Source organism: Passer montanus, unplaced genomic scaffold (genome assembly GCF_014805655.1).
Source record: "Passer montanus isolate IOZ18808 unplaced genomic scaffold, ASM1480565v1 scaffold18, whole genome shotgun sequence".
Classification (NCBI taxonomy): domain Eukaryota; kingdom Metazoa; phylum Chordata; class Aves; order Passeriformes; family Passeridae; genus Passer; species Passer montanus.
The window spans coordinates 7,405,707-7,419,411 of record NW_024365381.1 but is presented as its reverse complement, the minus strand read 5'-3'; the positions used below and the strand labels follow the sequence as shown (position 1 = coordinate 7,419,411).

The window sequence follows — 13,705 nt, the reverse complement described above, 5'->3', positions numbered from 1 at the left end:
GGGGGTTGCAACTCTGTGCTGTGTCTGTCAGTACATTGCAAACCGAGGAGAAAGAGAGAAAGAGAACTAGGCACAAAGGCCATTTTCATCATTTTTAAGCTTCTAACAGGTGGAATTTAGAGAACTACAATATGAAGTCTAAGCTGATTGTGGAGAGCGACAAATGCCTCAAACAGGTGTTTCAAGGTACTGGGGGTCAATGGTTTCCTGGCCCTCCCACTGGGTCCTCCCACGAGCAACTGGTTTATGCAGCAAGGTGATCCACAGCTGCCAGTCTCTTATTTTAATGCTGCATGAACTTGTCATTGCTGATTAGAAGAGAAGAAAGGCAGGGGGTTGCAACTCTGTGCTGTGTCTGTCAGTACATTGCAAACCGAGGAGAAAGAGAGAAAGAGAACTAGGCACAAAGGCCATTTTCATCATTTTTAAGCTTCTAACAGGTGGAATTTAGAGAACTACAATATGAAGCCTAAGCTGATTGTGGAGAGCGACAAATACCTCAAACAGGTGTTTCAAGGTACTGGGGATTTTTGTGCAATTTTTTTCCCACACAGGATTGAGCATTCAGTGGGGCTCTGAATGAACTTTTGGTCTGGCTGGTGTCCTTGTCCATTTGGTAAGTTTTCAGTGGCACTGTGTCTGGAACACAGTGCTCTCTCCCACCTGCAGAACTATGACAACTTTGCTTACTAGATAAAGAGTTCATTCTGCTCTCATCTTCTGACCCCTTGCTCTCATTTATCTCTTTGTCCTTCTATTTAGGTATTTTGGATATGGTGCTCTGAACAAAGCAGTCTGTGCTTGTGTTGTGATAAGGATAGTCTAACAGTATAGTCTAAAAGTGCCAAGCTAGTTCTCTTGGATCGGCCAGAGACTTTGTTTTGTCAATAAGGCACTTGCTGTTTATAGTAAATTTTACTTTTTGCTGAATTATTTGTCTGCAGATTACAAAGACCTGACATGTAGTGCTTGAGCAGCCATATTAAAGACAACTGCCAAGGGAAATAATTTGGGAACAATGAGATACTACTTGTTATTACAACCTTCTCCTTCTGAAGACAAACTATTTTTCTATTTGCATCATTTAATGGAAACCATGACTTATTTTTTAAAATAATAATTTTGTTAAATACTTTAACAGAAATGACAGAAGATATAAGGAGGCATATCTTTGAAGAATAATTGCATTAAATACATGGCATAACAGTGTTATGTGAGTGCTGATGTGGTTCTGGGCCTCCAGGGGTTAAAGCAAGGTGTGCACAGGCAATTCTTAGGGAGGTACTTTATACAGAGTTCAGTGGCTGAGGAATGTCCTGGCAGTCAAGCTTCATTGCCTGGGAAAAACACAAGGCCAGATATTGACATTTCAGTGAGTGATATGATCCGGATGGCTTTGCTGGTGCAAATGAGAGAACTTGACCAGTGCTTTTAAGGGAAGAATGAAAATAGCTTATAAAATTCAGATTAAGAAATATTCTGCTTGCATGCTGTAGTTGAAAGGAGCGAGAATAGGATGTGAGCATGAAGGGAATAGCTCCTTTTCTCACTTTGTCTTTGGCCAGCCTCAGTTCAAGAGTGGACTCTATAAAGCATGAAGCTACATTTTGCCCTCTGAAATACCTATAGGAAGGCATAAATTGTGCTGTTTCTGGTTATTTATTACAATTTATTGATCACTGGGCATAATGATTAATACAGACTCACACACAACATGCAGCCTGTAGGCAACTGGAGCCCCTTCTACTGGGAATTGATGGAGAAATCTCTTTGGATGATACTGTCCCAACAGTCAGCTGGATCTCTGCCTGTATTCCTGCCTGTCCCTATTCACCTGTCCAAATGGGAGAGTCCTCACCAGATGCCTGTTTCTTTTCAGTTCTTTTCTATCTCTACTTGGCTCTCCAGCCATCCCTGTGTAGTGCATTCCTGCTCTCTGCCTGAACCAGCTCTGTAATGCATGCTTTGTCTCTTAGCTAGGAACAGGCAGCTTCATTCAACCAAATTCCCATGGAACTGGAAACAGATGAGAAATCTAAAGCAAAACCATCTTTAGGGAACTGCAGGGTCCTCAGAGTCTTTGGAAATCTGACTACTTATTTGGATAATGGGGTGTAGATTTCAGAGCTGCCTTTATTCACTCCAGTGTCCAAATCTTGACCTTATGTTTTTATATTTTTATATTTTAACCAGTTAATCATATCAGTGTTTTCATCTTTGCATAGTAAGTGATTTGGTACTCAATGTTTCTGTGCCGAGACATCAGTGAAAGCACACTATCAACGTGAGGAAAAAGTTTACAATGAATGTTTAATAAACAGCAGATCTTGAACCAGGCAGTATCTGTGAGCCAGATAACAACTCTTAAGATCTTGTTTAACCATGTCTAGTGAATAGTGTTGCTTAGTGTCCTAGGAGGTAATTTTGTTCAGTTCTTCTGTGTGCTTCCTTCATAGATTGTTGAAGCCTGTTTATTTCAGACTGCCCTGTTCTGAGTAGCCTCAACAGGTGCCAAAGTACAATTGCAGAGCATTCATGGATCTCTCATAACCACTCAAGATATCAGCATTCTGGGCGTGCAACCCTTCCCCAACAAGCCAGACTCATTTTCTCGAGATGAGACCAACTGTAATGGCAGTGAAGGGCCCATGTGAAAGGTTCATGGAAAACGGCTGGAAAGATGCACATCAGAACGACTGTTGGTATCTCCACTGAGGGGAGCCTCATAGAGACATTTTAAAAGTATCTCTGATGGAAATAATGAGCCTGATAATGGAATAAGTGACAAGTAGTTGCTAAACCTGAACCAGAACAAAGGGCCTTTTCCTTTAAAACACTGGTCTGAAGCCCATATCTCAGGACATTTTGTCCTGCTACACCCATCTGTCTCCAGTCCCTTTTTACTACCTCTTGCATGCTCTGGTCTGCTCAACACAAAAGAGGAGAGCGTGAACGTGGCCAGCCTGGGGTGTCAGGGAGTGGCCAGGGCAGAGGGCAGCAGCCCTCCAGTGTGTGCACTCACTCGCTGTCAGAGCCCAGTCTCCTGAGGCAGTAAGGTATCACCGGTCCTTGGTATAACAAGAACTGGTTATACCAAGTGTGTCACCATATATTCATATAAGGCATTGCTGCATGTAGAGTAGCTCAGTAAGTGATGGTCTAATGCCTGAATAATGTATTTTGTGTGCTAGCAGCTATCATTAGAAATGTTTGAGTCCCCAGACCTGTTTGTTTAAGCCATTTTATGTGAGAAATGGCCACAGTACATGTACAGGTTGGTGCCCTCTGGTCAGGAGACCATTACACTAGTTCGGTTTTCATCTCTGTGCAGCACCAGCCACATGCCCTTTGGTTGCCTACAGCCTACAAGGAGTGAAGGGGACTCCATCTAGAGCTTCGGATGGACCCCAGCCCCTCAGGCCTGCAGCAGCGGCAAGGGCAGCATGCTTCTGTAGGTACCAGCCCCTAGCCCGGCTGCTCCCCTAAAATGCCGCTGCCCTGGTGGTCCGGGCACGGTTTGGGTAGCATCAGCTCCGAAGTCTGGGAGGGAGGTCTCGGGAAATTCGGTGGCAGTCCCTGAGGGTGCAGGGTGGGCGGACAGGGAGATGTCTCCGGCGGGGGCAGAGCGCGGCTGCCACTGTTGTGCCCCGGGCCCAGGCACCCGGCGCTGCCCGCCCCACCTGCCTCGCCGCTGAGCCCGGGAAGGGGTTAAAAGCCCGGGGCGGCTGATGTCAGTTCCTGCGCTCCTCGGGAGGGCCGTGTCTGATATTTGAGCCGGGCTCTCCCGCCCGAAGGAAACCGGGGAGGGAATGGTAAAGTGCTGAATGGGACAGGAGCCGCGCCGGGCACCTGCCTGCCGCCCGGCACCGCGCAGCCGCCCGCGGCCAGGGCCGGCCCCGCCGCGCCGCGGGTCGGGAGCCCCGGGACGCCGCCGGGCAGAGCCCTCCGCGCCGGCCAAGGTGAGCCAAGGGCCCCGGCGGGCGAGAGGGCGGCTGGGGGCTCTGGAGGGCCGGTCTGCGAGGGGCTGGCTGGCACAGCCTTTCTCCACCGGCTCGGCTTTCTTCGAAGGTGACTGTAAAGGGACTGGCGGGAGCATTCTGGGGCCGATGTTGTGGCATCTCTGTTAACTGAGGTTTGCTTTCGGTCTGGGACTTTGGCCCTGAGGAGGCATGGAAGAAGTGAGGGGAGGAATGGCTACACGAAGGGGGAGATGCAGTCCAAGAAGTAAATGTCTGTAAGCTCAGTGGTCTCTTCTGCCTTCCTGGTAAGCCTCGGTGTGCAGGGCAAGACCTCTGCAGGTAGAAGGGCACAAGTGGGAGCCCTTCCTCCTGCCTCCAGGCACTTTTATTAGCTAAGCCACCTGCGCGGATATAAAGGGGAAATTATTCCCCGCTCCCTCCCACCCCAGGCCCGCGACAAGCCTTTTCCTTGCCATTTGCGCAGTTTTTATGTTATTTTCTCCCCCGTGTCCGTCTCCCCCCATGCTCTTCATATCTCAGGCCGCACTCCTGAGCGGGAAATGACTGCGTGGCTGAGCAATTCCAATGGCCTCAGCGCTAAAAAGCTGAGGCGAGTATGAAGTGGAAAGTGAAGTGGCTGGGGACAGGGTGTTGATTAATAGTGGAGGATTTCCCTGCTGAGTTTTGTCCATTGCCTGTACTGCTGACCCCCTTGATGCCAATTCAGTGACATGAGAAGAAATCTCTTCCCTTTCATGTTGCATTTATCACTTTTCCAGTGATTCCTTTTGTAGTAATATGGTAGCTGAAAGTTAGACCAGTATTCAGCTGTGGTGCTCAGACACCGGTGCTTTTTACAGGCAGGTGCTAAGAAGTGCAGTCCCCCTGTGCTGTGAATCCTCTATGACAGCCTGTGTAAATCTGTTGCTGAGCTGAGCAGACACATCTGGAATATGGAAATAGTGCTTCACTTGTCTTTATTGTTTGCACTGCATGAACAAAGCTGCACTTTACTTGCATTTGTATCTGCACCTGAAAGTCTTCACATTGATTGATTATTTCAGCTTTTCAGGTGGAAGTGTACAAACTCTCCTAAGTGTTTTGATTTCTAGTTCTGGATCCACCTATATCTGCAAGATCAGCTGATTGTAGTCTAAAAAACCCCAAACATGTGACATCTTGATTTAAATATCAGCTTTATCATGGGCATTCCAAGTAAATATGATGATATTTATTTTGTATATGGTATTTAGGGTCAGGACTGTCTCTGATGTTGGTCAAAACTTACAGATATATGCATGAGACTTCTAATTTTGACTGCATTTAGCAGGTGGTTGAGTAATTTTTTTTTCCCCCCACAGAGTTTTAAGGACTTTTTATCTGCCATTATTGTCACTGACAGTTGTTGGATACTTAACACTGAAAATCAAGCTGCTCTTTAAGAAGTGGTTGTATGCATTTATGGATGAAGTTTTGAAAATCTCAGCTTGTTTGAATAGTGTCTGTCTCCTCTGTTCTGAATCTCTAAAATAAGAATACTGCCTCTGCAAATATCGGGCTTCCACCTTCTTATGCGTAAGGGTTAAAAAGAGACAGTTCTATATAAATATATCTTTATAAATTCTTTATCTGATATGAAGAGGACCAATATCTGGGAGAGGAAGGAGAATCAAAAAATGTGCTGAGAAAAAGATGGCTAAGACTTACTAAAAAGGACATCTGAAATGGCAGATCTGATGGAAGTGATTTAAAGTCAGTCTGTGAAAATGAAGTTGATATTGTAATTCACAGATTACAGATGAACTGCTTACATTCAGAAGAACAGGGGAGAAGAAACAATGTATTTTAATGGTAAATGAAAATGCATACGTTTTATAAATAAAATTGTACTCTAGAGATAAATATTAGACATTGTGATACAGTGTCTTTCTCTGAAAAAGTGTAAGGTTTTTGCTGGGGGAAGAGCTATAATTCTAATCTCTAGTCTTCAGAACTCATTTGGTATGATGACACATGAAGAAGTTATTAGCTTAAGTGGAGATGATGTGGATTAATAGAAGAATGGTAACATAGGCAAATGACAAGAGAGAATATGATAACCCAGTGCTGAAGAGGGAGTGGTCAGATGCTAGGTATTTTACTGGTAGAATCGACTACTGACGCAGGGGATTAATCTAATGACACAAAACAAAATTGCACATTAGAAGAAGTAACAAAGTGGGCACAAAATCTGGAAGAGCAGTCTTTAAAATTAGTAGAGGAGGAAAAGACTCAGTTGCATAAACAATAAGACTTCTTCCAGATACCCCAAAACAAACTATGCTTTTTAAATATTAGTGATCCATAAAAATACTACCTGTAATTAAAAATCCTAGGGTTACCATGAGCATGTTGAATTTTGCAATCACAGAATGGTTCAGGTTGGGAGGGACCACAGTAGGTCATCTGGTCCAATGTCCATATTCAAACAGGGCCGTCCAAGAGCACATTGCACAGGATTGCATCCAGATGGTTCTTGAATATCTCCAGTGAGGCATCTCCACAGCCTCTTTGAACAACCTGTTCCAGTGCTCAGTCACCTGCACAATAGAAAATCTCCTTATGTTCAAATGAAAGTTCCTGTGCATCAGTTTCTGCACTTTGCCTCTTGTCTTTTTGTATGATACCACAATGGCCTGTAGTACAGAGAATTTGATCTTTCAGAGATCGGGCACAGACCTGAGCTTTAATAATCTGTTCCAGTCCATTTGTAATTACCTTCCTGCTCTCCCACTTCTGTCATTTACAAAGGAAAAGTCAGCTGAGATTTCTCTGTTCCAGTTGTGTCAGCTTGTCTGTGCATGTTAACTACCAGCACAATATGGTTGTAAAAAAAAAAAGGCAAATGCAATGAGGTGAGGCATTCCCTATGAGAGGGGGAATTGCTAAATGCCTTTACACTAGGCTTTGTTGTGGGTGCATGCTGCCTTTCCGATGCAGTTGTGTTCACCCGTGGCTATGAAAGGGAGGTAGGAGAACCAGCTCTTTTATGTGATGTGCACTGAAGCTGGAACAGGTGCAGAGGGAGAGCAGGGAGCTTTCCTTATGAGACTAAAGGAGCCTCTTGTCTCTAGCCTTGCCAATTGAGGTCCTTAAGGAAAAGCTTTTTATATCTATAAATATATCAAGGGGTAAATATAAGGGAGAAAAAAAAACACCAGCTAAACTAAAGCGTAATAATCACAAGACCTAACAGATACAAGCTAGTTATGGTTATGTTTATACTGATAATTAAAAGGCAGCTCATTAGAGATATGAGGCTCTAGAATGATAAGAATAGTGGGAGAACTGCCAGCATGGTTCTAGGGAAGGGCAGTGTTCATTTATGAAAGGGATATAAAATGCAGTAGTCTGTAGTAATAAAGAATAAAATGCAATGATTCAGGACACCTATCTCATCCTAGACCCCCTCTTTGAACCAGGGGTATTTTAGTTCTACCAGAAGTTATGATCTGTGTGGAAAAGTACTTTTGGTTTGGTGTAAGTTGTTTGGTACAGCAGTTTCATTTTGCTTTGTGTCATTAGAGTCCATCCCATTCATTTGTATATCCTCTTTGGATTTAAACTTTATGAATGAAGACTAAAAACTTGTATGAAAGCTGCATAAAAATAGGAAAAATACACTTGTATGAAAGAAAACAATTTCATTTGAGAGCTGAATTATTATTCGTGTCCAAAACAGTGTTAGCTGTAAACAAAGTTAGCAGTATTGTGGGATCCTTCCATGACTTAGTGCACTCTTGCAGCTTGGGAAGGACTGATAGCACTACCTTACAGGGACATTCTGCAGTGTTGAGAAGTGTACCAAAGGTAACCTGGTTAAGTGCCTGGCAAGGAGTTAAGGCTAGAGATCAGAGCAGTGTGCTGGATGGGCTGTGAAAAGGATGGCATCTATTTCTGTAAAGCAGTAAGTTTGCTGCTTGTAGGAAAGTGGTCTTCTTTCCTGTTGTGGAGTGTTTTCAGTGCTGCAGTACTGCACATGAACATACCTTTGTCTTGTTTTACTGAAGCCTACCTTCTGGAATAGTATTTCAAAAGTCATTGGAAAAGTAGGCAACCTGCTGTCTGGGAAACTTTCTATTACTGAGCAAAGCAACCTGAACATAAAATAACTCAGAGGTAGTGTTTATAGCCAAAGGGTATGAAATGCATCTTCCTTAACTCAGAACGTCAGACATATAGCTGGATAGAAGGGCTTGTTGTGTTATGTATACTCACACTATTATGTATATTCACGGTAATTTGAATCTCAAGTCTTACATTCAGAACATGAACCAGGTATCCTGACAAGTGGATACAACTGGAGGGACATCTTAAACTTTTCCTCTCTGCAGAGAAAGGCAGATGTAAGGGCAATGAGGCTGAGTGACATTGTTGCTTTCTTGCAAATCCTGGACTGTTCCTTCCTCTGTCACTGTGTGGGACTTGTGAGTTTGCCTGTCAGCTGGTGAGAAATTCCTTTAACAATAAGGATTTAATTGTTCTGATGAAGCTGAGCTAACGGTTGTTCTAGCTTTGCAAACATTTGTTGTTGTTTGATAATATAGCTGGCTGCTGGACTACACACACTGAGTTGACCTTTTTGTTCACGAATACCTGAATTTGGTTAAGAATGTCTATTGCTTGTGTTTTTTGGGTCTTTTACTGTAAGTATCTGAAATGCCTGAACCGTTACTGAGTAGGAAGATAAAAGATCTTAAAAACCTACAGTTTTCTCCACTTTCTGGGGCTGTATAGATTTCTTGATGTCTACAAGGACTTCAGTACAGCAGCATGTTTTGTCTTTAGCCCTAACTTATTCCTGTATGGATTATCTTTGTTTTAACAGAGCAATTGTTTAGATACTGGGGCACTTTGACTCTTACTGTCAATTGACTGTGTCAAGTAGTTAGGGATTGGTAATAGTTGCTTAATACATCACATCATCTTAATACTGTCTGTATGAGATAAGGCACTGGTGACTCAAGCTGAAAATGTGTGTGTGATACTTGAGGCAGGAGGTTTTAGTGACTTGAGGGTTTACAGCCATGCTGGAACAAAGGAGGCAGGAGTAAAAAATACTCTTAATCGCTGGGTAGAGGCTGAGCAAGACTGTAAGGGTGGCAGTAAGGTTGTTTCTGAAATATACAGTATAATGCATTAGTAAATTATTTACTCATTCTAAAGGTAAACGTTTATCCATTAAGAGTGACCTCTGGCAGAGGGCAATATCAGTGACTCAGGGTAGTACCACTTCATCTTCTGCTTGGAGAAGAAATGGCTTTTGTTACCAGTCCTGTAAGAGGGACCACCGAAAACTGGGTGAAGAGGTGATAAGTTTGTCCTTCTAAAATACATACTTTTTTTCCCTTCGATTCTGTAGGATTTTTAGAGCACCTCAGACGACATCCTAAATGGATGATTAACATCACAATGGCAGAACTCGCAGTGGAGAATGGCAACTGTATGGACTGGCAAAAGCGATGCCTTGTGTTGGAGTCCCAGCTCTTCAAATTCCGCTTGCAGGCAAGCAAGATTCGAGAGCTGTTAGCTGAGAAGGTGAGGCAGAGGTGGCTTCTTCTACTTTGCAATGAGTTATGATTCAAAAGCAAAAGATCTACAAATGCTGAGCTATCCAATATATCTGTTACTTGCAGTGAGGATTTCTTCCTTGATTACAGTACATCTTTGCTTTATCAGTTGAGATGCAGAGATGTGCCTGTCCTAGTGGTGTAAAGTGGCAGAATAGAATGAGCCTTGTTTACTGCAAAATCACCAAGTATTTGGACTCTAGTGGAAAACACTGTACCAGTAAAATTCTGGATATCTGAAGTGACTGAGACAACAGCGGAGCAACTATGGATGTTTTGGGTAAGAACAGCAGGATCATAACTTGGCTGGCAACAGAAAAACTTGGAGGAGTGCAAATTATGCTGTAATGTTAAAAGCCAGACAGGGATACTGTATTGCCATAGTGTTAGAATAACATTTCATATCTAGTCAAAACATTCTGGGGATACTGAAGAGCAAGGCCAGATATTTTGAGATCTGGATGTTAGAAATGCACATGGCATCTGTGGTTTTAGAGATGCCTACTAATGTCTTTCAAGTGCCCCCTAGGTGAGTTTGCATTCTAGAGGGGAAAACTGGTAAAGATCTGCGGATTTTATTGGAATTTTGGTTTTTTGCTTGCTTTTGTCATGGTGTGAATTTTTTGTGATTTTTCTTAACCTTAAATGTTGTTGGTTTTTCAATTAGACTTAAAGCTTTTATACTAAATTTGTATGAAGTCCAAATTTGTAGGTTGCTGGGGGGGGCTCCTTTTTTTTCAAAATGTGACTTACATTATCACAGCTCAGTCCAAGATTGCTCTGATATTCAATTACTATAGGAAAGTGAGAACAGTTTTACTAATGAAGTTGAAATCTGTACAGCTGGCTGCAGTTTGCCATATCCAATGACAGATATGTTCTAAACTCACTTTTGCTTCATTCTGTATTATGTAACTTCTATGTGTATATTCTTGTTTGTTGGTTTTGGATGTAAAAACATCCAGATGACAGCTACTTGAGAGTGGCATAGTTTTCATCCCTGCTTTCACTGTAATTACATTTTCACTATTGCCATATACTGCATGAGACATTTTTTCCACCCTTCATATTTTAAGGAATTGTGCAATTCTAAGCAGCTTCTTCATCTCTTCAAATTAATTTCTGAGATGGACCTTAGTGATTACTACCTTGAAAAACATTGAAAGTGGTTGTAAAGTCCATTTAGATAAAGGCACATTAAAAAAAAAATATGTATAGATGTGGAACAGGTCTGGCAAAGACAACTAGTATTAATATGCAATATTTTTAAGTTTGCTGCGTTATGAGTTCTGTGTCCTTGTGCTTTATTAATTTCTGCTTTGAGAAACTTCCTGGCTACCCACACATGAGACAAGCCCACCTACCAGACTTCCATATTGGAGAACAGACTTGCCAGGTATTTTGAGTACCTCTTTAGTGAAGTTTGTGGGTCATGGCAGAGAATTAAATTTTCATCTGCTTCAGGGGCCTGGCTACCATTTATCCAGCCTTTCAGTCAAAGCGATGTTCCCTTTGCTGAGATTGAGGAGTAGCTTGGTTCAGTGATCAGGTTATTCTGTAACTACTTGTACAGTGCTGTTGTAGCTTTACTTGAAGGGTCAAAGAGCTAACAGGCTTGCAATTCTTAACTCCAAATGTCATGTGGGAAGGAGAGAGCCTCAGCAGGAACCATAGGGCAGCTCCAGCAGGTTCTCCTGCTGCAGGTGGACTCAGACACACAGTGCTTATGTTGAACACTTCTCTTGGGAAGTGTCCTGGGCCTCAGGTTCCCAGCTCGTCTGTAATGACTTGCTCAGAGACCTTCCTTCCCTTCTCCTCGGTCACCACAGGACACCCCAGCAATCACAGCAACAGGGGCTCCTGTCTGCACTGCATCCTTCTCACCCTCAGGTGGGTAGTGATGCAGAACTGAAGGACGTGCTTGGTTTATGTCTAGTGGTGGCAGCATCAGGGATTTTTGTCATAGATCTTATAGCAGCTGTGATCTTTAAGGGGTTTTTCTCATTATGAGAATGGAGAGATTCAGATTTACCTTAGAGTCCTGCATTTCAAGGAAGGTTTTTTGGGCCAGTGAGGAGGTCATGATCTTGGAAAAATGTGAAGTCTGCATAGTTTGAAGCTGTGTGCCAACCTGTGATAAGCATTGTCTTGAGTTCCTCCCAGTGTGATTTGCAGTAACAGGAAAATTAATTTTAAAAAAAATACTTTTAGATGGTAGAAGTGAAGAGCAATGCTAACAGGAGTGTGATACTTGCTCATCAGCTAGGTTGTCATAGGTTGGAAGTGACTGAAGGGCTTGAAAACATGATCCCCGCATCTTAAATTATTCTTTATAACTAATTTTATGATTTCAATACAGGTTTTACTATTTTAATTTGCAAAAACCCAACCACTCATGCCTGGCACTGGTAGTACAATGTGCTCTAACAGTTTAAATACTTGGGATTTTTAAAATCCGCTTAGATTGAATAATCTAGATCACTGTTCAGAACATGGGGAATTTAAAACCCAGTGGTTTAACTGCCAATGCCCTAGTTCACATGGTGTGAACTTCCACATTGATAGCCTGGTCTCAGCTATCAAACAGAGCTGCCCAAGCTGCACAGAGCCTGGCTGGGGGTTGGCGTGGCAGAAGAGCCTTAGCCCCTGGTCTCCCAAACAAAGCTCTGCCGTCCTGCTGGACCCCACAGAGCACGAGACCCCTGAGTCCTGTCTTGTGAACATTAGCAGGGATTGCTTTGGAAACAGGCAGCTGTTTTCACCTTGATTTTCTTGTACACACACAAGGCAAAGGGACACTCCTCTGTTGGTGAGTGGCATAGCAGGCTGTTGCCTCAGCAGCAAGTTGACCTGGTTAAGAGTGAGCTCTGGAACAGAACAGCAGGAGAAAAATGAAGCTGAGAGGTATAGGAACTTTTTTCAATCAATTTTATGTAGCCTCTTCTGAGCTATCAGGAGAGGGAAAGCCCATGTGAACGGTTGATGGGAAGATATTTTGCAGTTTTTAGAAGGGCCATCTGGGTAACTTAACCTGCTTCTGTCTTATTTCAGTAAACAATGAACACTTGGAAAAAGGATCTTTTGTCTCATGCAAGCATGGCTATTCAACAAGTCCTGTTTCTCCCATACGAGCTGTCTGAGCTAGTATTTGAAAAAAGAGTTCTGTGCATTTGGCTTGGTTATTAATTTTTTGTGTGACTTGGGTCACATTGCTTAGTAGCATTTGTCATATCATAAGGCATTTTGAATGAAAGGACCCATGTAAATACCAAGCATTATTATTAATTCATTGAGGGATTTTGAAAGGGCCTTACAAGCATGTATGCATTAAATCTGAATGTGCTCCAGTGGGAGTGCTGACACTGGGGATGAGTGAAATAATGACTTAATGTACACCAGGAACACAGCAGTGATTTAACAGTTCATAGTAGGACAACTCAACAATGTAGTACGGGAAATTAAGACAAATACAAGTTCATTTAAGGCTACAGAGGGAATTAGGGTGACAAAGGTAATTGATTTGGCTGGAACTTAGCCAGGTCACCCTGCTTGCACAAGTTTCATAACTTTTTAGTGATCAGGAATGGTCCCAACATAGATTCTCTGTCCTGATCAAGATCCGTTACTGCTAGCAATGCAAAGCAACTGCTTTGGGATGACAAGGAGTTCTTCAGTCAGAACAGTGCTGTCTTCTTAAAGTAACCTGAGTCTTTCATGGAAATCGCTCACCTTGTGGAGGACTGAATTATTAGTTTAAGAGGCTATCTTGGTAAAAAGGCCCAGAATTTAATCTGTGCTGTGAATGTAAACCCTGTCAATTAATCAGAAAACTAGGAGAGACCATTGATTCTGAGACTACTGTCTTAAACACTTTTTGTTTCACAAAGCACATTATGTATCCCCAATAGTTATGTTTAGCAATTTTTTTGCCAATATGTTTTGCTGTCTGTGGTGATGACTGTTCAGAGACCAAAAGATAAATGCATGGGTACATCACTATTCTGAAGGGGACTTATGTAGCACAAACCACTGCTATTTGTGTAAGATTGCCTTGACCTCAGTCTTCAAGAAGGCTCTTTGGTCAGAGCAGCTTTGCGTGGCTGCAGTCCTCTGTGGCATCTCTCTGTTCCTCTGCCA

The 13,705-nt window shown here is 42.8% G+C and overlaps 1 protein-coding gene across 7 annotated transcripts in view; it reads left to right on the top strand.

Moving 5' to 3' along the window:
* The first annotated feature begins 334 nt into the window (after positions 1–334).
* The window catches only part of PLEKHH1 (pleckstrin homology, MyTH4 and FERM domain containing H1), a 55,137-nt gene continuing 41,766 nt past the window's right edge, over positions 335–13,705 (top strand). For 2 of the 7 annotated variants that reach the window (XM_039704890.1, XM_039704889.1), the window contains exons 1-2: positions 335–517; positions 9,361–9,536. In XM_039704890.1, coding sequence (XP_039560824.1) covers positions 463–517; positions 9,361–9,536 — 231 coding nt within the window. In that variant the 5' untranslated portion in view covers positions 335–462. Of the gene's footprint in view, positions 518–3,780; positions 3,960–4,189; positions 4,265–9,225; positions 9,276–9,360; positions 9,537–9,650; positions 9,849–13,705 lie in introns of those variants that run through there. The other 5 variants (XM_039704896.1, XM_039704892.1, XM_039704891.1 and 2 more) reach the window with 5 other exon arrangements.